This window comes from Barbus barbus, assembly GCF_936440315.1.
Source record: "Barbus barbus genome assembly, chromosome: 47".
NCBI lineage: Eukaryota > Metazoa > Chordata > Actinopteri > Cypriniformes > Cyprinidae > Barbus > Barbus barbus.
Genome location: NC_136725.1, coordinates 11357732 through 11385354, shown reverse-complemented (window position 1 = coordinate 11385354; position 27623 = coordinate 11357732). Strand labels below are relative to the sequence as shown.

The window sequence follows — 27623 nt, the reverse complement described above, 5'->3', positions numbered from 1 at the left end:
ATTTTTTTATGCAGAAGTAAGCTGTTTTCTGTGAATGTGCGAGACTTACGGTTCATTAGCCGCTGTAGGGAAATAACAAGAAGAATGAAGTGCAGTAAATAATAACTGTTAGCACTACAAAGACGCAGAGGCAAGTTAAAAGATTTTCAACTTTTACACACATACATACAGTACATACACACACACACTGCCATTCAAAATACTTTAAATGTGTTTTTAATGTAATGTATTTCAGTGATGCAAATCAGAATTTTTATCAGCCTGATTTATTATCAGTGCTGTTCTTTTTTAGCTTTCTATTCATAAAAGAATCCTGAACAAAATGTCACAGGTTCCAAAAAATATTAAGCAACAAAACTGTTGAAAAAACCAGCATATGCTGGTATGGTATGTTTCGAAGCATAGGATGCTGGTTTGAGCTGGACATGTGCTGGTCCTAAACTGGTCCGTAAAAGTAAAAGTACCGTTTTTTTACTAAAAATGTACTTGAGTAAGAGTAAAGTACCCATTTTTAAATATACTCTAAAACAGGGGTGGGTGTGCCAGACAGAGGCAGCTGGCACACCTAAAAATAGAAGCAGAATTATTTTTTTTATAATCGTAATAAACATGCGGCGCTAGGGAGGGTCTGGCAGGTGTTCCAGCACCCCCATATCATCCCCACACATAAAAAATTAAATAAATTAAAAACATTTAACTCATTACGCATGCATAACTCGTGCATTGCAATATAACGTGACGTGATTAGCAGGTGTACTTTTCGAAATGTCACAGCATTTTATTTTAAAAACGGATCGGTTTCTTGTGCCAAGTAGGCCTGTCCCCGACTAAAGATTTTTCTAGTCAACTAGTCACACGTTTATATTAAACTGATTAATATAATCAATTGTGCCCATAAAGCTTGCACTGGCAAAAGTGATGATTATGAATGTGTTGGGGGGAAAGAAAACATTTTAATTATTTGTTAATAAACTAGTGCTTTCTTCTCAGTCAGTGTCGGCTGAAAAGATGAAGTTGCACATTGACGTGTCTTGAATAGAGAAATGCACCTTTTCCAGCTATGTAGCCTAATTAGATTTTTTTTTTTTTTTTTTTTTTTTTAATTGGTTCGTTTAATAGACATTTCAAGCTTTCTATTGATTTATTTGTGAGACAAGTAGCCGGTTCATTGCTGTGACGTCAACCAGTTTCAAGACGATCTGATGTTGCATTACAAAATAAAAGCCCCCCCCAAAAAAAAAAAAATCATACTCATATATAATTTTGTCTTTAAATTCAGATAGATCTAAAAGGAAACACACACACACACACATATATAAATATATATATAATATTTTTTAAACTAATTTCATTGTGCATTCCAATTAATCTCAAACAAACTACAGTTGGGTTATTTTGATTAGGTAAAAAATATATATATAACTAACAAATACAGCTAACTGCCACAATCAAACTTGATAACATAATATCAAATGAATTCAATCCAAAAATATATAAATAATTTGTAAGAAATAATTTTCACAATATTTTTAAGTGCCCATGATAACAATATTGTGAATGTTCATTCTCGTTATATATTACATTAGTGAATACTGGCACATGTTGAGTGGAAACAGGGAGTTTAATTTCTGTTGCAACCTGAACCAATAGACAAAACAGCATATTCGTTTTATTTTGCTACTTTGCATATTACGTTTATTTTGAAATGACACATCAGTTAAAACGGTTGGAGTTCACCCTGGGGTGGTGAACTATAAACTGGTCTGTGGAAACAGGGAGTTTCCTTTTTAGAGCTACCTAAAATCAAAGACAAAACTGGTCATATATGAGATTTTTTATTTTGTAATGCAACATCAGATTGTCTTGAAACTGGTTGAGTGACACCCTGGGGTAGTGGATGATTAATCTGAATTAAAAGTGGTGTGTGGAAACAGGGAGTTTTTTGTGGAGACAGGGGTTTTTATTTTTATAACTATGTTTTTACAGATAAAAATGGTTAAATGCAAGTTGTAAAAGGCTTTTATTTTGTTATTTCTCATCAGACTGTTTTTTCATATTAATTGGTCTATTTATTTATATCAGACCGTTTTAAACTCATTATTTTTTATTTATTTATTTATTAATTCATTCGTTCATTCATTCATTGACAGAGAAACTGTCTGAATGAATGCCAGAGATCGCTGTTCCTTTGATCTGAGTTTTTACACGCTATTACCGCAAAGCCCTGTATATGCGCGCACCACTAAAATAACGTGCGGCTAGAATGACCGTGTTTTTCAAGGTGGAGGCTGGCCTGACCGCAGTGTTATACTAGCCCAGTCTGTTCTGTAACATTACGCAGAGTCTGATTTTCTTGCACATTAATCTGGCAATAAATGTGGCACACCAAGTTTTTCTTATGCACACCCAGAGTCCCGTTTCTGGCTACGCTACTGCTCTAAAAGTATTAGTTGCCCAAAAAATTAACTCAAGTAAATGTAACGAAGTAAGTCTAACTCTTTATAACCCACCTCTGGTCAGCAGTCATCATTTAGACTGAGTTTATTTCTATTATCATGTTATGCTTCTCGTGGGAGCCTGCAATTAAATTCAGCTTCAGTACATGCGACCTTTCCCAAAACAGATATACTTACACACACTTTTTGCATATGAAAAAAATCACTGAAGGATTAAAAACTGAGTCAAGGCAAGGCAAGTCTGTTTATATAGCACATTTCATACACAATGGTAATTCAAAGTGCTTTACATAAAAGGAAGTAAAATAATCATAAAAAAATAATAATCACAACATATTAAATAGGGAACTTAAAACATTTAAAATGATTTAGAAATTGATTTAAAATGATTAAGAAAATGAAAATGATTACATGAAATGCAGTGCAGTCAGTTGTGATGTAGCACAGTGCTCATTCAACAAATGCACAGCTAAACAGATGAGTTTTGAGTCTGGATTTAAATGTGTTTTAGCACATCTGATCTCTTCTGGAAGCTGGTTCCATCTGTAATAGCTCAAAGCGGACTCCCCTTGTTTTGTGTGAACCCTTGGTGTTTCTAACTGACTCGATCCTAATGATCTGAGTGGTCTGTTAGGTTCATATTCAGTGAGAATATCTGCTATGTATTTAGGTCCTAGGCCATTGAGTGATATATAAACGAGTAAAAGTACTTTAAAATCAATCATAAATATAACTGGAAGCCAGTGTAAGGCCCTGAGGACTGGTGTGATAGGCTCAGATTTTACAATAGTCCACCCTGTTTGTGATAAAGGCATGAACAAGTTTATTCTGTGGGCGATGGTTTCTTTTTTTTTTTTTGTTTATTGAAGAACCGTGTAAATATACAGATACATTCAGGAGAACATAGAAGAGGTAAAACAAAGACAAAGGTTACAGAGTAATTACAACTTAAATGCCTTATATCTCTACATAAGGGAACAAAACTAACAAAAGATTAAAAAAATAAATAAATAAATAAATAAAAAATAAACAATATATGACAGAAAGCTGGTTACTCTTGAATATCAGAGCCATTATAAAACAATTGTTCATATATTTTCAGGAATCTATCACATTTCTTATTGCTAATTAAATTAAAGGATTTAAGCAGTGAGTCTACTTCAACCAAAAAATGAGAGAAAATAGGAAGTGAGCCCATAAATTTCTGTTTATGTGGGCGATGGTTTCGATTCTGCTCTACTGAAACACCTGACGTCACTCGAGCGGCGCACCAATGAGCGCGCACGCCGCGCCGCGCCTCAGGAGCGAGCACGCGCACAGCAGCGAGGACCTGCAGAGAGAGCAGCAGCACGCGAGCGCTTCTTATCTCCTCATTACTGAACAAGGCAAGTTTATTTATCTTTATCACATCAACTCTGTAGTCATTTATAGGAAATACTGTAGTATACTGTATATATTATAGTACTTTCAACACTTTGTTAATGAATGCTACAGCATACTGCTGAATTAACTATAGTGAACTGATAAACTGTAATAAATACTGTAGTATACTTTAGTTTTTACTACAGTAAACTGTACTGTATTGTAGTATAATATACCCTCACTGCAAAATATGCTTTTCTTACTTAGATGTTTTTGCCTTGTTTCCAGCCAAAATATCAAAAAATTCTTAAATCAAGAAGGATTTTCTAGACAAGTCAAAATAATTGTAGAATAATAAGAATAATAATCTTATGTCAAACAGAAAACAAGATTATTTTTCTTACCCCATCGGCAGATTATTTTACTTGTTTCAAGCAAAAAATCACTTAATTTAGATTTTTTTTTTTTCTGAAAACAAGACAAGTTTTACTTGTCTAGAAAATCCTTCTTGATTTAAGAATTTTTTGATAGTTTGGCTGGAAACAAGACAAAAGATCTAAGTATGAAAAGCTAATTTACCCAAAAAATGCTACAGTAATTTATAGTAAATACTATAGTGTTTTTGAGCCATACTATAGTAAAGTACGGTTCAAAAACACTAGTATTTACTATAAATTACTGTAGTATTTTTTCATGTGGGATATATGTGTTATGCTTCTCAAATTCTATTCTTTAAGTGATTTAAACATAATAAAGTTGACATAGTTTGGTCATTATTTTTGTTAAAAGTGGTGTTTTGTTGCAGTGAAATCAGTCGCTTGCGATGGACGGCTGCGCGCAGATGTGCAAGTGTTTCCTGATCCTCTTCAACATTCTGTTCGCTGTGAGTTTGATTCATATTTACTGCAAATGGAAATTAAGCGCTAGTTTCACTTTCAGCTCTTTGGCATGAAGCGCAGCGAAGGCAGAGCTGTTTATTGCGGTGTGAGTGCCTAGCTGCTGGTGTTTCTGATGAAGGCTGTGCTGAATGTGTTTCAGCTGCTGGGCTTCGGTCTGGTGGCTCTGGGAATGTGGCTCCGGTTCGGTGCAGAGACCCGAGGGTTCTTCGACATCGATCTGAACACAGCTCAGTTCAACATTGGTGAGTTCTGCTGCTGTTTCTCTGGGACTGGTGTGAAATATAGCTGGTGTTTGAGGGTGTGTGTGTGTGTCCGCAGGAGTGACCGTGCTGGTGGTCACCGGGGTCCTGATGCTGGTGGTGGCTGTGATTGGTGACTGCGGTGCCTGTAATAACAGTAAAACAGCTCTCGGTGTGGTGAGCATCACTGCAGACACAACAGCATGTGTGAAGAATCAAAACAACGTTTGTTCCCAAAGCAGTAATACACAAACCTCATCAGGTTTCACTGGTCAAATCCACACACACCTGTCTGGAGAAGTCATGACCCTTCTCTTCTTCCCAAATCTGAGAGTTAGAATAGAGTTATTTCTGAATGAGATAGTCTAGGGGTATGTACTGAATAAACATTTCTGTGTTTCTGATATTTAGTTTTCTGGCCTGCTGACCTTTCTGATCATCATTGAAATCACAGCTGGTGTGATGGCCTTCATGTGGAGAGACCGGGTAAAACACACACACAAACACACACGTGTCTGTGTAATAGTGCTGGTTTTAATGTGTGTGTGTGTTGTAGGTGTCAGAAGAGTTGGTGAACTTCTATACCACGATCTACGTCCAGTATGTCAACACCGGGAGCCCAGGTCAAGCCGTGACCCTCAAATTATTCCACAATGCTGTAAGAGACACACACACTCACACTCACACACACACACGTTGGTTTTTGTGGTTTATGGGGACTCTCCATAGGCGTAATGGTTTTTATACTGAATAAACTGTGTGTGCTATTGCCCTACACCAACCCTACACCTAAATGTAGCCCTCACAGGAGACTTGGTGCATTTTTAGATTTTCAAAAAAAAACATTTAGTATGTTTTTTAAGCCTTTTGAATTACGGGGACATAGGCAGTGTCCTCATAAACCACCTTCATATTGTAATACCTCTGTCATACCCATGTCATTATACAAATTTGTGTCCTCATAAACCACATAAACATGCACACACTTTCTCACACACACACTCACACACACACACACACACACACACACACACACACACACACACACACACGCACTCACACACACACACACATGCTCACACACACACTCACAATTACACTCTCACGCACATTCACACACGCTCACACACACACACACACACTCTCTCTCACACACACGCTCACACACTCACACTTACACTCTCACGCACACACACACACGCACTCTCACACACACATACGCTCACACACACGCACGCACACACTCACACACACACGTGGTCTGACAGGTGTGTGTGTTTGTGTTTCAGTTCGACTGTTGTGGCATCGGTGGAATGATTGAGCCGCTTGTGCGTGACACCTGTCCAGACGGCAGCTTCCTGGAGAAACTGATGTATTCTGTGAGTCACTTCCGGTTTGTCTTGCTCTGATTTCTGGCTGTTTGAAGTTAGAGGAGTGCAGGCGCTCATCCGTTTGTGTGTGTGTGTGTGTGTGTGTGTAGAGCTGTCCCAGTTTGATCGGTGAAGTCTTCAACGCGAAAGCTCCGCTGGTGCTGGGAGGGTTTCTGGGGACGGCAGGAATCATGGTGAGTCCGTCGTTCACACAGCAACATTCTAAACCCTTAACGTGAAAAACGTGGCTTAATGCAATTAAAACAGTGCTTTTAAAAGACCAAACTCAGTAAACACATTATTAACCCTCTGGTTGTGTTCGGGTCAAATTGACAAGAAATTTTTTTTCTTTTTCCTGAAAATACTAGTTAACATTATCGCATTGGACTCAAACTTACTGACTTTGCGCACATAGGGTACAAGTATTTCTCATAAATTTTTTTAGAATTTTCGTAATTTTTTGTGGGTTTTATTTCACCTAGTCACACTCGTTGTGTTCCCGGTCAAAAATGACCGGACTCCGAACAACTGCTTATAAATCTGTCATTATGCTATATTATCACTAAATATTGGATTCAATCTTTTTGTCAACTTGTTTTCTTTCATTTAGGACTGGTTTTGTGTTTCTATTTGCTTCTGATTAATCGTAAGCCTCATTTATCTGAGAGTAGGCACCTAATTTTTTGAGTGAAAAAATTATTTTTTATGAATAATTTTCACAATATTAAACAAAAAATTATAAAAATTTGCACTGTTTCTCACACTAGTGTACTTTAATGTTTAATCAGGAAGTTTGCTTTTAAATGCTTTTATGTTGTACAAAATTGCAAAAAGTCACACTCGTGGTGTTCCCGGTCAAAAATGACCGGACTCCGAACAACTGCTTATAAATCTGTCAATATGCTATATTATCACCAAATATTGGATTCAATCTTTTTGTCAACTTGTTTTCTTTCATTTAGGACTGGTTTTGTGTTTCTATTTGCTTCTGATTAATCGTAAGCCTCATTTATCTGAGAGTAGGCACCTAATTTTTTGAGTGAAAAAATTATTTTTTATGAATAATTTTCACAATATTAAACAAAAAATTATAAAAATTTGCACTGTTTCTCACACTAGTGTACTTTAATGTTTAATCAGGAAGTTTGCTTTTAAATGCTTTTATGTTGTACAAAATTGCAAAAAGTCACACTCGTGGTGTTCCCGGTCAAAAATGACCGGACTCCAAACAACTGCTTATAAATCTGTCAATATGCTATATTATCACCAAATATTGGATTCAATCTTTTTGTCAACTTGTTTTCTTTCATTTAGGACTGGTTTTGTGTTTCTATTTGCTTCTGATTAATCGTAAGCCTTATTTATCCGAAAGTAGGCACCTAATTTTTTGAGTGAAAAAAGCATTTTATATGAATAATTTTCATAATATGAGAGAAAAAATTATGAAAATATGCACTGTTTCTCACACTAGTGTACTTTAATGTTTAATCAAGAAGTTTGCTTTTAAATGCTTTTATTTTGTACAAAATTGCACAAAGTAACACTTGTCAAAAATGGCCGGCCATTGAAAGTGAATGGGGAAGAATGAAAGAAACAACTAGTGTTCAGGAGCATGTTGTGCTTGCAAACATAAATGCCTTGGACCAGTGCGTGCATGTATACTCATGCTATCACACACACACACACACACACACACACACCTATGCATACAAACTATTGTATTACACTTATTTCATCCTACCCTGAACTGTATGCAATATGCTTTTATGAATCTCATATTATAACTCTCTCTCTCTCTCACACACACACACACACACACACACACAATGCACGCAAATGCTCAAACTGCCTTGTCTTTGGCCTGCATTGACTTTTTTTCCATCCCTCGACCAGAACGTTACATCAACTTCAGCTGGGTCCTCAAAATCAGAAGATTGCTTCTTTTCAGTTGTTGCAAGGTTTTCAGCTTGTCCAGTGATATTTTTATCTTCCAATATATCTTGCAATGCATCGTCACTGTAAAATTCTTCTTCAGTTGTCTCTTCCTCGTGTAAATGACAAGCAAGGCACTGTGAGGCATTTGTATGCTCTAGCATTTAATTGTAAACTTTTGTTTACTCTGAGAGAACACGAAAGCCTCTAAACATATTGTCATAATGTTTTGTCTAGTACGGAGCCGCTTAGAGCTCATGGTGGTGGAAAGATTTCGGGGTGGGTGAAAAAAAATCGGGGTGGGAGGAAAAAATATTTTTCAAATCTTTTGCGTTCCCTCGCAAAACTTTGCGTTCTCTCGCAAAGATGTTTGCGTTCCCTCGCAAAACTTTGCGTACATATTTGCGAGAGAACACAAAGTTTTGCGAGAGAACGCAAACATCTTTGCGAGAGAACGCAAACATCTTTGCGAGAGAACACAAAGTTTTGCGAGAGAACGCAAACATCTTTGCGAGAGAACACAAAGAACGCATACATCTTTGCGAGAGAACGCAAACATCTTTGCGAGAGAACACAAAGTTTTGCGAGAGAACACAAAGTTTTGAGAGAGAACGCAAACATCTTTGCGAGAGAACGCAAACATCTTTGCGAGAGAACACAAAGTTTTGCGAGAGAACGCAAACATCTTTGCGAGAGAACGCAAACATCTTTGCGAGAGAACACAAAGTTTTGCGAGAGAACGCAAACATCTTTGAGAGAGAACGCAAACATCTTTGAGAGAGAACGCAAACATCTTTGCGAGAGAACACAAAGTTTTGCGAGAGAACGCAAACATCTTTGCGAGACAACACAAAGAACGCATACATCTTTGCGAGAGAACGCAAACATCTTTGCGAGAGAACGCAAACATCTTTGCGAGAGAACACAAAGAACGCATACATCTTTGCGAGAGAACGCAAACATCTTTGCGAGAGAACGCAAACATCTTTGAGAGAGAACGCAAACATCTTTGAGAGAGAACGCAAACATCTTTGCGAGAGAACGCAAACATCTTTGCGAGAGAACACAAAGTTTTGCGAGAGAACGCAAACATCTTTGCGAGAGAACACAAAGTTTTGCGAGAGAACGCAAACATCTTTGAGAGAGAACGCAAACATCTTTGCGAGAGAACGCAAACATCTTTGAGAGAGAACGCAAACATCTTTGCGAGAGAACGCAAACATCTTTGCGAGAGAACGCAAACATCTTTGCGAGAGAACGCAAACATCTTTGCGAGAGAACGCAAACATCTTTGCGAGAGAACGCAAACATCTTTGAGAGAGAACGCAAACATCTTTGCGAGAGAACACAAAGTTTTGCGAGAGAACACAAAGTTTTGCGAGAGAACGCAAACATCTTTGCGAGAGAACGCAAAGTTTTGCGAGAGAACGCAAACATCTTTGCGAGAGAACGCAAACATCTTTGCGAGAGAACGCAAAAGATTTGAAAAATATTTTTTCCTCCCACCCCGAATTTTTTTCACCCACCCCGAAATCTTTCCACCACCATGAGCTCTAAGGGGCTCCGTAGTCTAGAATATGTGGTGAAAGAAAAGATTATTTTTGAGGTCAATGCAGGCTAAAGACAAGGCAGTCTGAGCATGTGTGTGTGTGTGTGTGTGTGTGTGTGAGAGAGAGAGAGAGAGAGAGAGAGAGATCCTTTTTTATTCATAAAAGGATATTGCATGCAGTTCAGGGTAGGATGAAATAGGTGTAATAAAATAGTTTGTATGCATGGATGGATGGGTGTGTGTGTGTGTGTGTGTGCGCGTGCGTGTGTGCGCATGTGTGTGTGTGATAGCTTGAGTATAAATGCATCCACACATGCAAAGGTCCAAGGTCTTTGTTTGCAAGCACAACATGCTCCTGAACACTAGTTGTTTCTTTCATTCTTCCCCATTCACTTTCAATGGCCGGCCATTTTTGACAAGTGTTACTTTGTGCAATTTTGTACAAAATAAAAGCATTTAAAAGCAAACTTCTTGATTAAACATTAAAGTACACTAGTGTGAGAAACAGTGCAAATTTTCATAATTTTTTCTCTCATATTGTGAAAATTATTCATAAAAAATTATTTTTTCACTCAAAAAATTAGGTACCTACTTTCAGATAAATGAGGCATACGATTAATCGGATGCAAATAGAAACACAAAACCAGTCCTAAATGAAAGAAAACAAGTTGACAAAAAGATTGAATCCAATATTTGGTGATAATATAGCATAATGACAGATTTATAAGCAGTTGTTCGGAGTCCGGTCATTTTTGACCGGGAACACCACGAGTGTGACTTTTTGCAATTTTGTACAAAATAAAAGCATTTAAAAGCAAACTTCTTGATTAAACATTAAAGTACACTAGTGTGAGAAACAGTGCAAATTTTCATAATTTTTTCTCTCATATTGTGAAAATTATTCATAAAAAAATATTTTTTTCACTCAAAAAATGAGGTACCTACTTTCAGATAAATGAGGCCTACGATTAATCGGATGCAAATAGAAACACAAAACCAGTCCTAAATGAAAGAAAACAAGTTGACAAAAAGATTGAATCCAATATTTGGTGATAATATAGCATATTGACAGATTTATAAGCAGTTGTTCGGAGTCCGGTCATTTTTGACCGGGAACACCACGAGTGTGACTTTTTGCAATTTTGTACAAAATAAAAGCATTTAAAAGCAAACTTCCTGATTAAACATTAAAGTACACTAGTGTGAGAAACAGTGCAAATTTTTATAATTTTTTGTTTAATATTGTGAAAATTATTCATAAAAAATGCTTTTTTCACTCAAAAAATGAGGTACCTACTCTCGGATAAATGAGGCCTACGATTAAACAGAAGCAAATAGAAACACAAAACCAGTCCTAAATGAAAGAAAACAAGTTGACAAAAAGATTGAATCCAATATTTGGTGATAATATAGCATAATGACAGATTTATAAGCAATTGTTTGGAGTCCGGTCATTTTTGACCGGTAACACAAAAGGCGTGACCGGAGTCCGAACACAACCAGAGGGTTTTAATAAAGTATACTATTTGCAGACATGCAGATGAGCCCAGAATAAGAACGCAATCCATTTAATTACGTGTTAAGTGTTTTTCTAATGGGAGGAAAACACTTAACTTGGCTGAATGGATTAAAACAGTATTTGGTATAATAGCGCTCGTATTCTGAAAAGTGAAGTAACATGTGGCCAGGTTTGGTGACCCATACTCAGAATTTGTGCTCTGCATTTAACCCATTCAAGTGCACACACACACACCAGGGAGCAGTTGGGGGTTCAGTGCCTTGCTCAAGGGTCTCTCCTCAGTCGTGGTATTGAGGGTGGAGAGAGTGCTGGTTATTCACCCCCCCCAATAATTCCTGCCGGACCTGAGACTCGAACCCACGAGTCATGACCTTCAGGCTACAAGCCCAACTCTCTAACCATTAGACCTCTAACCATTTGAATTTGGTGTTTTCAAAAACACAGTTTCAATGCATTAAGCTACGTTAAGCGTTTTCCTTATAACGGTTTTCTATGGGAGGAAAACGCTTAACGTGTAATTAAAAGCATTGTGTTCTTATTCTGGACTCATCTGCTTGTCTGTACATAGTATGCTTTATTAATAATGTGTTTACTGAGTTTGGTCTTTTTAAAACACAGTCTTAATGCATTAAGCCACGTTAAGCGTTTTTGACGTTAAGCATATTTTAATATTAAGTGTTTTTCACGTGAAGTGTTTTTGACGTTAAGTGTTTTTGACGTTAAGCAATATTGACGTTGTGTTTTTGACGTTCAGTGTTTTTGACGTTCAGTGTTTTTGACGTTAAGCGTTTTTGACGTTAAGTGTTTTTGATGTTAATCATTATTGACGTAAAGCGTTATTGACATTGTGTTTTTGACGTTAAGCGTTTTTGACATGAAGCGCATTTGACATTAAGCGTTTTTGATGTAAAGCGTTATTGACGTTAAGCATTATTGTCGTAAAGCGTTATTGACATTGTGTTTTTGACGTTAAGCATTTTTGACGAAGTGTATTTGACGTTAAGCGTTTTTGATGTAAAGCGTTATTGACGTTAAACATTTGACGTAAAGCGTTATTGACATTGTGTTTTTGACGTTAAGCGTTTTTGACATGAAGTGTATTTGACGTTAAGTGTTTTTGATGTAAAGCATTATTGACGTAAAGCGTTATTGACATTGTGTTTTTGACGTTAAGCGTTATTGACGTGGTGTTTTTGACGTTAAGCATTTTTGATGTGTTTTTGACATCAAACGTTTTTGACGTTAAGCGCTTTCGACATTAAGCGTTTTTGACGTTAAACGTTATTGACGTTGTGTTTTTGACATTAAGTGTTTTTGACGTTAAGCGTTTTTGCATTTGATGTTAAGCATTTTTGACGTTAAACTTTATTGACGTTAAGTGTTATTGACGTTCATTGTTTTTGACGTTCATTGTTTTTGACGAAGTGTTTTTGGCGTTAAGTGTTTTTGGCAAAGTGTTTTTGACGTTAAACATTTTTGATGTTAAGCAATATTGACGTTAAGTGTTTTTGACATGAAGTGTTTTTGACGTTAAACGTTTTTGATGTTAAGCAATATTGACGATAAGTGCTTTTGACAATAAGCGTTATTAATGTTGTGTTTTTGACATTAAGCGTTTTTGATGTTAAGCGTTTTTCACGTGAAGTGTTTTTGACGTTAAGCAGTTTTGACATTAAGCGTTTTTGAAGTTAAGCGTTATTGACATTAGGCGTTTTTGACATTGTGTTTTTGACGTTAAGCGTTTTTGACGTTAAGTGTTTTTGATGTTAAGCGTTTTTGACGTTGTGTTTTTGACATTAAGCGTTTTTGATGTTAAGCGTTTTTGATGTAAAGCGTTATTGACGTTAAGCATTATTGACGTAAAGCGTTATTGACATTGTGTTTTTGACGTTAAGCATTTTTGACGAAGTGTATTTGACGTTAAGCGTTTTTGATGTAAAGCGTTATTGACGTTAAACATTATTGACGTAAAGCGTTATTGACATTGTGTTTTTGACGTTAAGCATTTTTGACATGAAGTGTATTTGACGTTAAGTGTTTTGATGTAAAGCATTATTGACGTAAAGCGTTATTGACATTGTGTTTTTGACGTTAAGTGTTTTTGACATGAAGTGTATTTGACGTTAAGCGTTATTGACGTGGTGTTTTTGACATTAAGCATTTTTGATGTTGTGTTTTTGACGTCAAACGTTTTTGACGTTAAGCGCTTTTGACATGAAGCGTTTTTGACGTTAAACGTTATTGACGTTAAACGTTATTGACATTAAGTGTTTTTGACGTTAAGTGTTTTTCACGTGAAGTGTTTTTGATGTTAAGCGTTTTTGACGTAAAGCGTTTTTGATATTGTGTTTTTGACGTTAAGCGTTTTTGTATTTGATGTTAAGCGTTTTTGACGTTAAGCGTTTTTGACAAAGCGCATTTGACGTAAAGCGTATTTGACATTAAGCGTTTTTGACGTTAAACATTTTTGATGTTAAGCGTTATTGACATTTTGTTTTTGACATTAAGCGTTTTTGACATGGTGTATTTGACGTTAAGCGTTTTTGACGTGTTTTTGACGTTAAACGTTATTGACGTGTTTTTGATGTAAAGCGTTATTGACGTAAAACGTTTTTGGCATAAAGTGTTTTTGACGTTAAGCGTTTTTGACGTAAAGCGTTATTGACATTTAGAATTTTTGACGTTGTGTTTTTTTTTTCTCTCTCTCTCTCTGGTCGACAGGTACTGGCGCTGGTCTGCAGCTCTGTGCTCTATAGTAGCCTCAAGACATCTTACTACTCTTCTCCAAACATCTACTGAGCCTCCACTTGTCTGTCTGATGGACGGATGAACGCGCTCTTCGGTCAAAGGTCAAGGGAATCACACCTGTGTGTGTCACTCATCTAGAACTGAACCGAATCACTTCAATATTCCTGCTCAATTCTTCAATCTAAACTGAGGCGAATTAAAGTCGACTGAGTTTCACAGAAATCAGAACTGATCTGCTGTAGTTTGTAACGCTTCATTTCATTTATCAGCACGAACCACTCATAAACATGGTACAACTCAACATATGGGCTTGTTTTATGGCATTAAAGTTAAACTCGCTGTCTGTTACGATCTCGTCCTGAATATTTAATTGTCTTGCTGTACGATTAAAATCTCCATATTTCATGTTTGTTTTTTACTGAGACACATTAAAGAAAATTCCATAAACCTGTCACTGTCCGGTGTGTTTCATCAGAGGTCAAAGGTCAGGAGTGATCAAACGAGCACTGCTAATCATTACAACACATGAAGTTGCAGAAACAAATGGAGTTTAAAATGTGAGATATAAAGAAGAGAATGTCATGATAAATAGATATGTATTTAATAGGGATGTGGTGAGATAGTGATGGGAGAAACGAATCTTTTCGAAGCTTCGAATCAATTGAACCGATGCTTCTCAGAATGATTCAGTGTTTGGAAGCGCTGGAGACACCACACACTGGTGACACCTGCTCGTCAGAAGTGTGTACATGCAACAAAAACTCCAGATAAAACATGCATAAATACAGCTTTTACAAACCCATTGCAAATGTTTTATTGAAAAAATAATAAATAAAAGGCAATACAAATAATAAAATACCATTAAATATGAAGTTTGTATATATATTATGTGTTTTTTAAAATATTTTATATTAATTTGCATGGCTTGCTTTGTTTGTTTTATGGACAGCTTCTATATAGAGGCCAGTAAGAGACTATTAACTACTTCTCAATCAGTTGTGGAAATGGTCAAAATTCACTGGGTGGACTCTATTTTGGAAATGTTAGATGACCTTTCGGAGGTATTTAATTAGAAAACCCTTTATAATCTATAATAACATTACATTTATTTAATATTTTCTCTAAACCCTCTTGGATATTAAAAATTCTGGCCAAATTAAAGATAGTTTAGTTTTTGTTGTAGGCTATATCCCAAAAATGAACAGCTGTGAGCACGACATATCACGCCACTCGTGTGTTCCTCGTATATATATCCAATGAGGGAGAGCATGTTCTTAAAGTGCCCAACACATTTAAAGAGCAACACATTAGAATACACAAATCACATTATATTTCTGAACAGATCATTTATCACAATGATCTACATCCCCTTCCTTTAGCTGAAACCTCCTACCGAAAGAAAGAAAACATATTTAACAATGAACAGATTTGTGGCATGACATTAGTCAACAACTGAGAGTATTAATAACTTCCATTATAACAATGTAATCTCAAGATGGTCTCAGTATACATTAATAAAACACATCAACAAAAATAGCCATCATAAACACATTCAGCATGCATTCAAAATCAGAACCAAAGTGCCACTAAATCTATAGTAGAACTCACTGTTCATATCTTGGGTTAGGCTTGCAAATACGACCTGAATGTGTTCTGTAAGGTGCACTGCCGAGCTTAATGTTTCTCAGACTCAGAGATTGAGGAACACATCCGTTCCTAGTGGTGTCAATATTAATCGGGCTTCATTGCACAGTGCTTCCACTCGCTTTTATTTAAATGGGAGTGAGTGACTTTGTCCTTTTAATCCACACAGCAGTATAACTGCCTTTTGTTTCAATTCTACCCCCACCATAAGCCACAAGGTTAGGTGTGCTTTCTTGCTCCACTGGTTGAGCATTGCTGGCAATGCGCTTGAATGTTGTTTGCGACATTACATTACACTTTGCCTCAGTGTCGACTTTCACCTCAGTTGGAGTTTTGTTCATGTGCAAAGTGACAAATCCCTCTTCCTACTGTAGAAGCGTTTTGTTAATCAAAATACAAATGAATCATATGTAATCAATGTGAATATAACCATTTATGTATCAAGTTATGCTACTATTATAAAATTGCATCTGCCTGCGTGTGTACACTGTAAAGAATTATTGCGCCAATTAGTTATCATAACAACATTTTGAGTTAAGTTAACTTATCTGGATTGAACTTGTTGAGATAAATCAAATACCAATGTTTCTCTGTGCTGAACCCATCAGACTTAAAAGAATGAGTCAACTGAACTCGGATATATCAGTTAACATAACTGCTTCAAACATTTGAGCTTTAAATAGTACAAATACGTGCAAATGGAAACGAATTTATATTTTTATGATATCAATACATTTTAAAATTTTATTTTCTTGCAATCAACTTTTTTTAATTTATTGTTATTTTTATGTATTTTATATATTTCTATGCATGCCATTTATAATGTAATGTCCATGAACTGCAAAAAATTTAAATATCAGTGTAATATCAGTGTAATGTTTAAGCTATATTATGATTAGGAATTTCTATAATTTTAGGATGATGTCAGAGGAGGAACGTCCTGCTGCAGCAGCACCATTTTCTCTCTTTAATGATGCAGTGTTCTCGCCTGAGGTTCTCCTCTAAAACCTGCCTCTTTATCAGTTAAAATTGTTTTTGCAGACAGGGGCAACCTGTTTTTTTGTATTACAGAATTGAACTATGGAGCGTCATCTTGATTAATTTAAAGGATTAGTTCACTTTTAAAAAAACTTTTGCTGATAATTTACTCACCCCCATGTCATCCAAGATGTCCATGTCTTTCTTTCTTCAGTCGAAAAGAAATTAAGGTTTTTGATGAAAACATTTCTCCATAAAATGGACTTCATTGGGACCCAAACGGTTCAAGGTCCAAATGACAGTTTCAGTGCAGCTTCAAAGGGCTTTAAACGATACCAGACGATGAATAAGGGTGTTATCTAGCGAAACGATCGGTCATTTCAAAAATAAATAAAAAAGTTTAAGTTTTATAAGCCCAAATGCTCGCCTTGCTCTGTTCTGTGATGCGCGTTCGTGACGTCACGTAAACGCAATTACGTTGAAAAGGTCACGGTTGAGGTGAAATCCAAAATTTTCTTTTAGGCTTTTTAATATTAAAACACCCAGGATACGCACACGAAATGGGCATTTTAAACGATAAACTGACACAAAGACATTTGAATATGTGTATATGGTCCTCCTTCCGCACATTTGTAAACCCTGGGTGCTTCTCAATTCTTATTTGTCCATCCTCGTTTCCTTTCCTTGCGTCCTTTCCTCACATCTTAGCTCCACCCCTTCAGGATACGAGGGAAGGATGCACATAAAAGACGCGAGGATGGAGGAATTGAATCAAGTGAAATGATATATCCTCGCTCCCTTTAGCATCACTTTAGAGCGTCATCAGCTGCGCAAAATGGATCTGCCCTTATGTTGTTAAAGTTTGTTTTTTAAGACTTTCAAAATAAACATTAATAAAGCAAGATGCCCTGTTGAAATATATGACATGTATGGTTTATTTAAATTGCAAAGGTAAAATATAAATTAAAAATGATTACAACAGATGAGAAGGGGGAGGAGAATTTACACGTGCGTCAGGTTTTTCGATGAAAAAGACTTCCGCATAAATCAGACAATTTAGGAGCACATTCTTTTGCTGGCTTTCAAGAGTCATTTAATGTGGAAAGATTTTGCAGATTCTGCCTTGCTGGGTGCAATGAAATTCAGACAGTTTAAGATCGGGTACATTTCCGATTAGAACCAAACTGTCCTACAATGATGCAATCAAGACTTTAAAAGAGCAGGAAACTTCAGCAAGTTGATGGAGTAAAGAGGGAATGTGTCTTAAATGAACTGAGCTACTTCCACTGTGTTGCTGGCTTTCCTCCTGATTTTTTGCATGATTTATTGGAAGGAATTGTACCTGTGGGACTTGGTTTGTGTTTAAAGACGCTGATTGGCAGGAAATACTTTACATTTGATCAACTGAATACTGCCATCCAGAACTTTCGCTACAGATTTTCTGACAGTACAAATAGGCCACAGAAAATGCCAAAGACCTTTACCGTTAATGGTACAATTGGAGGGAATGGACATGAGAATTGGACTCTCTTGAGACTGTTGCCTTTACTAATCGGAGATAAAATACTGCGTATGGGGTGTTATTTTAGAGTTAAAGGACATTGTTGAAGTTCTTGCATCATCTGTATTTACTGAGGAAAAACTTTGCTACCTTGAGGCCAAAATTCACGAGCACAGACAACTTCTGCAGGAGGTTTTTCCAGAGTTTAAACTGAGACCTAAGCACCATTTTATAGAACATTACCCGTATCTCATTTGCTGTTTCGGACCTCTGCTTGACGTCTGGACCATAAGGTTTGAAGCCAAGCATAGTTTTTTCAAGAAGGTTGTACGGGATGTAAATAACTTCAAAAACATTCTACACACTTTAGCCTGCAGGCATCAGCTTATGTTGGCTTATTACATGGACACACTCACTTTGTTCAAGCCAGCAGTTGAAGCAGAGAAAATTTCAGTGATGACACTTGACTGTTTGGATTCCTCTGTAAAAATTACCATCAAGAGTCAATTCAGTAGTGTGATGACTGTATCTCTACAAATGCTACAATTCATGGTACAAAGTACACCCGAGGGATGTTTCTATCAGCTGGGAGCACAAGTGGACTTCCTGACTTCGGTAAAATAATCAGTGTATTGATTGTTGAGAACAAGCCGTATTTCATCATTGAGCCTTACACAGCCTGGTACATAGAACATCTTAGATGTTATGAACTCTCCAAGAACAACCCAGAAAGGCATTGTCTTGTCCAGCCAGAGGATCTAAATCATTATTCTCCCATTTCTGCATACATGGTGAGAGGTAGGTGCCTCCTCTCTCCAAAAGCCTTTCTTCTTAAGTGAAGTGAGTTAACTCATGAAATCCCCCTCTTTTTATTCATTAGCTAAATTTTATGTGGATTTGGTAACGTTTGTTTATTGTAAGTTTGTTGAGCAGTATTTTTAGTCAATTAGTTCTGTAATTATTTTGTCATTTGCAGAATTACACCTGAGCTTCCTGTTTCCGTCCAGACTAAGAGGCTCCAGTTCACTGGATAGGTAAAGTTTGTTTGTATATAACTAGTTTGAGCAGTATTTTTAGTATTTTTATTAGCATGTGAGTTCTCTAATTCTGTTGTCTTTTGTCATTTGCAGAATTACACCTGCGCTTCCTGTTTCTGTCCAGACTAAGAGGCTCCAGCTAACTGGATATAGGTAAGGTTTGTTTGTATTAGGCATGTGACGGTATCACATTATCATATTTATTTTTTCGCCATGTACAGTATTATCACAGTAAAGATGAAAAAATACTTATTCCTGCTGTATATTATGTAATCAACAGTGCATTAATATAATTTACACCATATATGCATTGCCTAGTACACATGTAATATTAGATTCATGCTTTGATATTTTAATTATTACTGACACGCTAGGCCTGTCGCGATAGTCAATTTATCGAGTGACGGTGAAGGGGCTGGATCTTACACGAAAATAATTCACTAATGTACAAACTATGCTTTTAATCTGATCAAAGCTTTAAAAGTACATTTACAGATAAATGTACTGTTTGAAATTAAACAGGGCATAAGTCATGTTTAATATTAATTTCCCTAGATAATTTTCATATCGGGCACTGTGCTTTGACAGGGCTGCGGACGTTAGCAGGACAGATATTCATTCCTACAACTTGTTAATTCCTATTAGTTCCTACGACATATTAATTTGTTGCCACTGTCCATGTTTCATAAATTTTCTGTCCAGGAAACCCATGATTTAACTTAAATGTGGGAACAATCCATTCATTTTTCAATACTGCTACTAGCCTTTTTAGACTTAAAGGATTAGTTCACTTTTAAAAAAACTTTTGCTGATAATTTACTCACCCCCATGTCATCCAAGATGTCCATGTCTTTCTTTCTTCAGTCGAAAAGAAATTAAGGTTTTTGATGAAAACATTTCTCCATATAATGAACTTCAATGGGACCCAAACGGTTCAAGGTCCAAATGACAGTTTCAGTGCAGCTTCAAAGGGCTTTAAACGATACCAGACGATGAATAAGGGTCTTATCTAGTGAAACGATCGGTCATTTCAAAAATAAAGTTTTATAAAGCATGTTTTCCTCCCTATTGTCTAATGGCATTGGTTCTATGCAGCTCTGCTCATCTATTTCTTCTTCTGGATTCGTGTCATGTACATACTCCTCAAATTCTATGGGTCCCTTTATATCTATTTTTCCCTGTAATACAGGCATCTGGTTAACAACCTGGTCACAGCAAGGAGCATACGGAGGTGGTCTTCTTTTAATTAATTCTTTTTACTTTCCCTCTCCAAATTGATTAATTTGATCCCATGTTGTTTGAATAAAGTCAACACCCCTAATTCTCGTTCCCTTTTGTCATTTCGCTTTTTGGATTTATTATTGGTCTTGTGATTTTTAATCAAAACCTCCATTTCTCTATACATAGCCACATTAAATGTTCCTTCCATCGGCCACTTAGTAGCCAATTGCTTTGTTCTCTCTGCCCATCTCTTTGAGAGTTCCCTTATTGTTTCTTTACATACCGGATTCTTAGAGGCCAATGCCTCTACTGGAGTGGACATTGTGAAATTTAAATTATCTATTTGCTTGGTAAATTGTTTTAATTATCTATTTTTATTAGGTGATTTACCTCTCTAATCCCAGTGATTTTAAATTTAATAGCTAGTCTTCACCAAGCTCATCAGATGAGGACCACTAAAAGTATCCGACCCCTGATTACACCTGGACTTTTACTGGGCTGAGGACTTATCACCTTATTTATAGAATCTGGTTGGTTCGTCTCATATTTCAAAATAATCACAGTGTTTTCTGGTTAATAATTTAAAGGGTAACCCAATGCCTTTTGGTTCTTTTATCTGAAGATTGTTTTTTTTATCCAAATGATGCTTTCTCCACAACTCCACAGTCTCTTCTCATGAAATTTGTGAGCTGTAGCTGTCAGTCCTCCTGCCCAAATTGAGTAAGTGAGAGATGGCATTAATTCTATGCAAAACTCTTTTATCTTAAATATACTGATGCTCAATTCGTCTCTTGTACACCACATTGGGTTTATGGGTTCCATATAATAAATCAACCTTTTTTCCCGCATTAGTAGAAGTTTTCTACCCCTTTTTTTATCTTTTTCTAAATTAATTGACCATTGTTCTTAACATTTCAAACTGTGATGACTCTGCTCTTTCCTGATCCTTGTGAATTTCCACCCACACATGCTGTGTGTACTGAGGCTGACGCTTTTGTTCAATTGTCACCAGTAAACGTTCTGGTGAAGTCAAAAAAAACTAAAAGAGTTCTGCCAGTCATAAAGTGGCTGTACGTTTTCTGTTTCTTGTGATATAAACGGGATTTTAGATGTCCAAATTACTTCTCTTGTGTCAGCTGACACTCTAAGATGAACATTGCCAAGGACCATTGTTGGGGAATGTTACTTTTAAAAGTAAAGCATTACAATATTGCGTTACTCCCTAAAAAAAAAAAAAGTAACTAATTACGTTACTTAGCTACTTTTTATGGAAAGTAATGCGTTATGTTATTTTGCGTTACTTTTTAAATAGGAGCAGGGCTTGATTGTTTTTAATACAAGAAATTACATTAATACAAATGTAAAAGCCCTGTATCTTTTGAAGGAAAAGTAAATTCACGTCTGTAAAGTAAAACTCAGGATAAGGTTTAACACTCTTCAGCAATAAAAAAAAAAAAAAAAAACAATGAAGCACAATTGTTAGTTTATCTAAAGTCATTTTTGCTTAGTATGGTTGAACTGGATAGTCAAAGGTCAGCAGCAAAGACATTGGTTAATAAAATGGGATTAGATACATTGGTGTTGTTTAACATTTAATTATTGCAGTTTGCATCATATTCTGAGTTTGCATTTCACTGTTGTTACGAACTACAAATTATACCCCTACTCAAAGAGAAAACAACTTGATCCGCAACAATTAACAGGGATCCATCCAAGAAAGATCCCTGGGGTCCCCACTCTCACTTTCTCAACCACAAAACACTTAAATATGAAGTGCAAGTAAAATAGTTTTATTTAAATACAAATAAACAGAAACAGAATCATTAACTTCGGGAGGTGCAAATCGCCAAAGTAAATTACAATAAGCAAAACTACTATATACAAACTAACCTACAAATCAAATATAAAATAAAACACAAGTTAACATAAACAGGAGAAAACAAACTGGCACCCACCTCCTTACCAGGATCCAATGAAACAAGGCTGGGACGTAAGCAGCCAAACATAACAAACATAAATCACAACTAAACTATTACATAACTCAACGGTTGACAACAAATGCCCAAGTAGACGATCCTCCCACCAGGATCGTATTACACAGTGAACCACAATGTTCGCAACGAAGACACCAAGAGAGCGGGGAGCCAACGACGCTTTCCACCGGATGGCTTAAATACTGCAGCGATCCTTCCCTTCACCAACTAGCTCAGTCCTCCCAATCAGCTCCACCTGTAATCAATTACGGAGAAAGAGAGAAAGGGGAAGAGAGCGAAAGCGAGAGAGAAAGAGAACACTAAAGGGGGGGAGGGGAAAGGGGAAACCTATGCACGCACACACACGAGCAAATGATATACCGTTTTCCCCATGCAACACGAATCCATTCGTAACACTGTTTTAATTCATTTTGATAAATACTAAATCTGTTTTTTGCGAGTGGGATGAATTAATGCACATTCACATTTAGTCTAGGACTACAGTAACAGCATGTTCATACAGCGCACTGTCAGTCAATAAATGGGGAAAAAGTAACTGGCGTTACTTTTTTGAAAAAGTAACTCAGATATTTTCTTGTAAATTAAAAAGTAATGCGTTACTTTACTAGTTACTTGAAAAAAGTAATATTATTACGTAACTCGCGTTACTTGTAATGCGTTACCCCCAACACTGCCAAGGACTGAAGCTCCTTTTTCAAGCACTGCCCATTGGCTTGTGCAGTTGCGTTTAAGATAGGGTGCTTCAACTGGAATGTCAATTACATTTAATTTATTTTCCAATTGGGAAGATGCTGGAGCACAGAGCCTAAATAAATTAGTTGTCAATTGTCGAATTGTTATGTTTTGTTATATGTTTGTACACCACATCTTCCCAGGGTATTCCTGGCCATTCAATAGATTTTTCTCTCAAATTTGTAATTTTATTCAATTTTTTAAGAAAATTATTTTCTTGAATTCTGTCAACTTTTGTACCTGTCCATCCAAATCAACTAAAACTTGATTCTAACCAAAAATGGTTGTGGATCCCTTTTGTTTTAATCAAAGCCTCCTGAAATGGTTTTTCTCTTTCACTGTCCCATTCATTTGGTTTTTCCATGTTTCTTTTTCTCTGTTCGTTTCATACTACTTTGGATGAGACAGGCACAAAATACTTAAATATCTCCTCTCTTTATTTCATCCCTCCTTAGCTCTCCCTCCTTCTTTCACACACACTTACACTCTGCTGCTCGAGCACACACACACACACAATCAGTTCATGTAACCTTTCACCCACAATGAGCTCATATACTCACACACACACGCAGCCAACCCCCACCTTTTCTCTCCTTCTGTTTCACTCGCTCAACAGAGAGAAGTCAAACACTCAATCTGTCTCTTCTCTTTTTACATACCTTCTATTCTTCTTTCTGTTTTAATAACAATTGAGTTTCACGGTTTGGATCACAGCGTTGACACTTTGGAAAATGTCCAAACAATCGACGTGCCTAAACACTTATTTTAAGGTATCGTGTCGACCAGCATACCCGGTAAAGCAGTCGTCTGTTTACTTTTATGTGAGACAGTTTGTTATTTCTCTGTCTTTTTACAGTATTTTTTTCAGAAGTCTATTTTCTGTTTCTCTTTCTTACAGATTAATGCCGAATTTCTGCGCATCACGACCTTACCTTTACAATCAAGATTTATGGCCTCTTTGGACAGACAGAGCTCTCAGCTTCTCCAGGTTATTAGGAGCAAAGGTGGAGTCCTCCGTGGAAAAACTAAGGACACTATTAAAGTTATGGATCAGGTATTGGTTGCATGCAAACAAAATTGCTTGTGGCACTCAATTTAGTAGTGTTTTGGTCTAATAAAAACAATACATCTTGAACATCTTGTAGAGTCTGGACATATGCATCAGAAGAGAGGGCCTGCTGAAGTGCCTGATCATGTACCTTGAAGATGCAAGCTGTCTGATCAAAGCATACCAGGTAATGTAGAAAATGCAAACTACTGAAATTTTCTCCAACCATGATTGCCTTAAAGTTATATTTCACTACCAAATCAACATTTCCCCATATTTTACTCGCCCTCAAGGCATTCTAACTGAATATGGTTATATTCTTGAAGAACAATACAGGCAAAGTTATAATCCTACGTATCATCTTACTTCCAAGCAGTAGAATGGGAGTGAATTGTTGACTTTTTGAAGCTTCAAATACTGCATCCATCGATCAAATAACTGCTCGACACGGCTCTGTGGTCTTAACAAAGGTCTTCTCAAGCCTTGAGGGTGAGTAAAACGTGGGGAAATTTTGATTTGGTAGTGACATATCGCTTTAAATTAGTTCAAGTAATTGTGTTATCATTTACACATCAGCCTGTGTGACTTTTTTCCACAGAACACAAAAGAATATATTTTGAAGAATATTGTTAAGAGCCCCTCATTCACTTGCATTGGTTTTGTGTCCATACAATAATAGTGAATGGGGGCTGTGCTGCTCTGTTACCAACATTGTTCAAAATTTTGCAGAGGACAGTAATTCATACAGGTTTGAAATGACAAGATTGCGTGTAAATGATGACAGAATTTTGAATGTGAACTACTCCTTTAAAAGGGGTTGGTTCACCCAAAAATGCATTTTGAACACTGTTGAGTAGATTGATAAATACCACTGATTGGCCATTGTGGTACTGTACTCAACAAATATGTCTGTGATTGTCTACAATGGTCAACACATGGGAGCGTTTGATTGTACAAGTGTTTAAAAGCATTTTCAAAGCCAAAGAGAGTGTAAAAGTACATCTTCACCCAAAAATGAAAATTGTTATCACTTAATCTACTCTTGTAATAAACCGTACACATTTTATTTTTACGCTGAACACAAATGAAGATATTTTAATGAAAGTTAGCAACAGACGTTTGGGCTCTACATTGACCTCCATAGTAGGACAGTTAACTAAATTTTGTAATAAATTTTGAGATGAAGGGGTGTGTTTTTTGTTTTCTTCCACAGTCCCTCAATTACTCTCTGTTCTTGTATGTTTTTAAGCTGACCAGAGGGAGGAAGCGGAGAGAGAATTTGAAAAGACCACCATGGCATTTTTTGTGATCTGTGAAAGGGATGCTATTAGTCATGCACAGGACCCTCTGTTGCATGTGCCTGTGCCATGATGTTTGGACTCATTTATGCACTGAACCTAAAATATCCCGAAGGACTCAAATATACCTTTGAGGCCTTTCAAAAAATAATCATGGACATAGAGAGTAAGCAGATGAGCCGAAGGGTGCAGAACCTCTCTTCAAAGCTGCAGGAGTAAATTTGTTTCCTTTGACCCAGCTACAATGTTCTGCTGATGGTACATTTCTTTGAAGATGTTGGACTGTATAAAGCCTTTTATACAAAGTTAACTGTACAACTGTTTACTAAACCAGATTTGTTTGATCTTGGTTAAGTTGTGTTTTATCTAGGGTTAGTTAAATAGTTTACCCAAAAATTAAAATTCTTACGTGGTTTACTCATCCTTAAGCTATAAGTATTTAACTTTAATTAAATTTGGTTCAGAGACATTTTATGACAATTATGAGAGAAGTTTCATTTTTGGGTAAACTATTCCATGAAGGTGAAAAGACGATTTTTTTTTTTTCTACCATTGGCTAATTTGGTAGGTGTTTTATTAAAAGTGTTTGGTTTTACACTGCCCATTTTAAACCAGTTTTTGGGCCAAACTTGTTTTAACTTCAGAAGAATTCTAAAGGTTTGATTGTGTAATCAGTTCTGATTGACTGTTCGTGGAAAGATTGCATTTTTCTCTTTGAAATAATAACTGATTCTTATGGTGAATTTACATTGTATCCAGTGTGTCTATGTATGGATACTAAAAACTGTTATACAGTATGTGTTTTTATAACAATACTATACACATTGTAGAAATGTTTTGACAAATTGTCAAGCTTATTTTGCAATATATGTCAGACACAACAACAGTTACTTCCTCCTGGCAATATACGTCATGAACAGTTAAATGTTCCGCCGTTGTGCAATAACGATATGTGCAATAACCCTATATTTTGTTTGTTTCCACCTCCATCCTACCACATCCCTACATCTCATTCTCACAACTCTACATACAATTTATTTTACTTTTCGGTTTATGTTTTTGTCTATTTATATTTGCGTGTATTTTTTTATTCTCATCTTATTATTTATTGTCTGTGTGTTGTTGTCTCTGTGAACTGGAAGCTTGTGACACTAAAGCACTTTCTGATTCAATTTTATATGATCATCTCACACATCATGGGTCAGCATTTTCTATAATGTATTTCTATACGCAAAAATATATGACTTATTATATAATAAGCATCAAACTAATATTGATATTTTAATACTGGTAGCACTAATATAACAATTTGATGATATATTTTACAAAAAAGTAACAATTTTGAAAACCGCTGATGGTTGTATTTTTTTGTCTTTTATATCAGTGTTATATAAGGGATTTGTATGCATAATAATAACCCTAGAATGTGATCGAAGTGTTTAAAATAGCTGGGCTGAGATATATAACAATTCTGATGGCTGCAGAAATATGTTAATTTAGTACACACATTATCCCACCGGTCCGATCATAAAACACAATTTTCCACACACTTTTCCAAAAAAAATAAAAATAATTGTAGATTATTTCAAAGGGTTACTGACACATCATTTGGATATTTTCATGTCTGGGAAAAATTTGGGATTGAAGGGGTTAACCTTGCTTTCTCGAAAACTCTGCTTTATTCTAATTTACCCACAAAAACACAAACAGATGTTTACACAAACATAATCTGAGTCTGTTTTTAATTCGCATTTGAACGCGTTTCTCGCTTTTTTTGTTGTTGTAGTTTTTCCACAAGCAACTTTAATCCCGATCATGGCAGAGATTCATTTCCCTATTTTTCTTCCGCTTCGAAAGCTTTTCCTTTGTAATAAAGCATGTGGTGATATGATCTCAGCAATTGTATCTGATCGAATTAAAAGCCATATATCACAGTTTAATTTGCATGGATGGAATGGGCAGAGACTCCTGCAGTAACTTGTTTTCGAGGTAATTTCTTTGACTCATTTCTTGGCAGCAGCAGTAAAGCTGAGGATCTGCGTGTTTTCCAGTAAAACCGGACGCGTTCACCCCTCACTCGGGCCTCGCACCAATGA

The 27623-nt window shown here is 36.3% G+C and overlaps 2 protein-coding genes across 7 annotated transcripts; both read left to right on the top strand.

Moving 5' to 3' along the window:
- The first annotated feature begins 3755 nt into the window (after positions 1 to 3755).
- On the top strand, positions 3756 to 14526 carry LOC306865509 (CD9 antigen-like). Its single transcript, XM_079410145.1, has 9 exons — positions 3756 to 3841; positions 4624 to 4701; positions 4857 to 4959; positions 5036 to 5133; positions 5368 to 5442; positions 5513 to 5614; positions 6246 to 6335; positions 6437 to 6520; positions 14048 to 14526. Exons 2-9 carry the CDS (start codon positions 4642 to 4644, stop codon positions 14123 to 14125), a joined length of 690 nt encoding a protein of 229 aa, XP_079266271.1. The 5' UTR covers positions 3756 to 3841; positions 4624 to 4641; the 3' UTR covers positions 14126 to 14526.
- A 9226-nt stretch (positions 14527 to 23752) lies between these two features.
- LOC306865689 (uncharacterized protein) lies at positions 23753 to 26385 on the top strand. 6 transcript variants are annotated; one of them, XR_013783890.1, is made up of 5 exons: positions 23753 to 23975; positions 24080 to 24235; positions 24327 to 24416; positions 24606 to 24718; positions 25479 to 26385. XR_013783890.1 is itself a non-coding variant. In XM_079410437.1 (4 exons), exons 1-4 carry the CDS (start codon positions 23913 to 23915, stop codon positions 25536 to 25538), a joined length of 345 nt encoding a protein of 114 aa, XP_079266563.1. In that variant the 5' UTR covers positions 23763 to 23912; the 3' UTR covers positions 25539 to 26385. The 6 variants fall into 6 exon arrangements, 5 of the variants coding, with proteins under 5 accessions (XP_079266563.1, XP_079266560.1, XP_079266561.1 ...); XM_079410437.1 differs by lacking the exon at positions 24606 to 24718 and having other exon boundaries at positions 23763 to 23951; XM_079410434.1 differs by lacking the exon at positions 24606 to 24718 and having other exon boundaries at positions 23770 to 24002.
- Positions 26386 to 27623: the final 1238 nt, after the last annotated feature.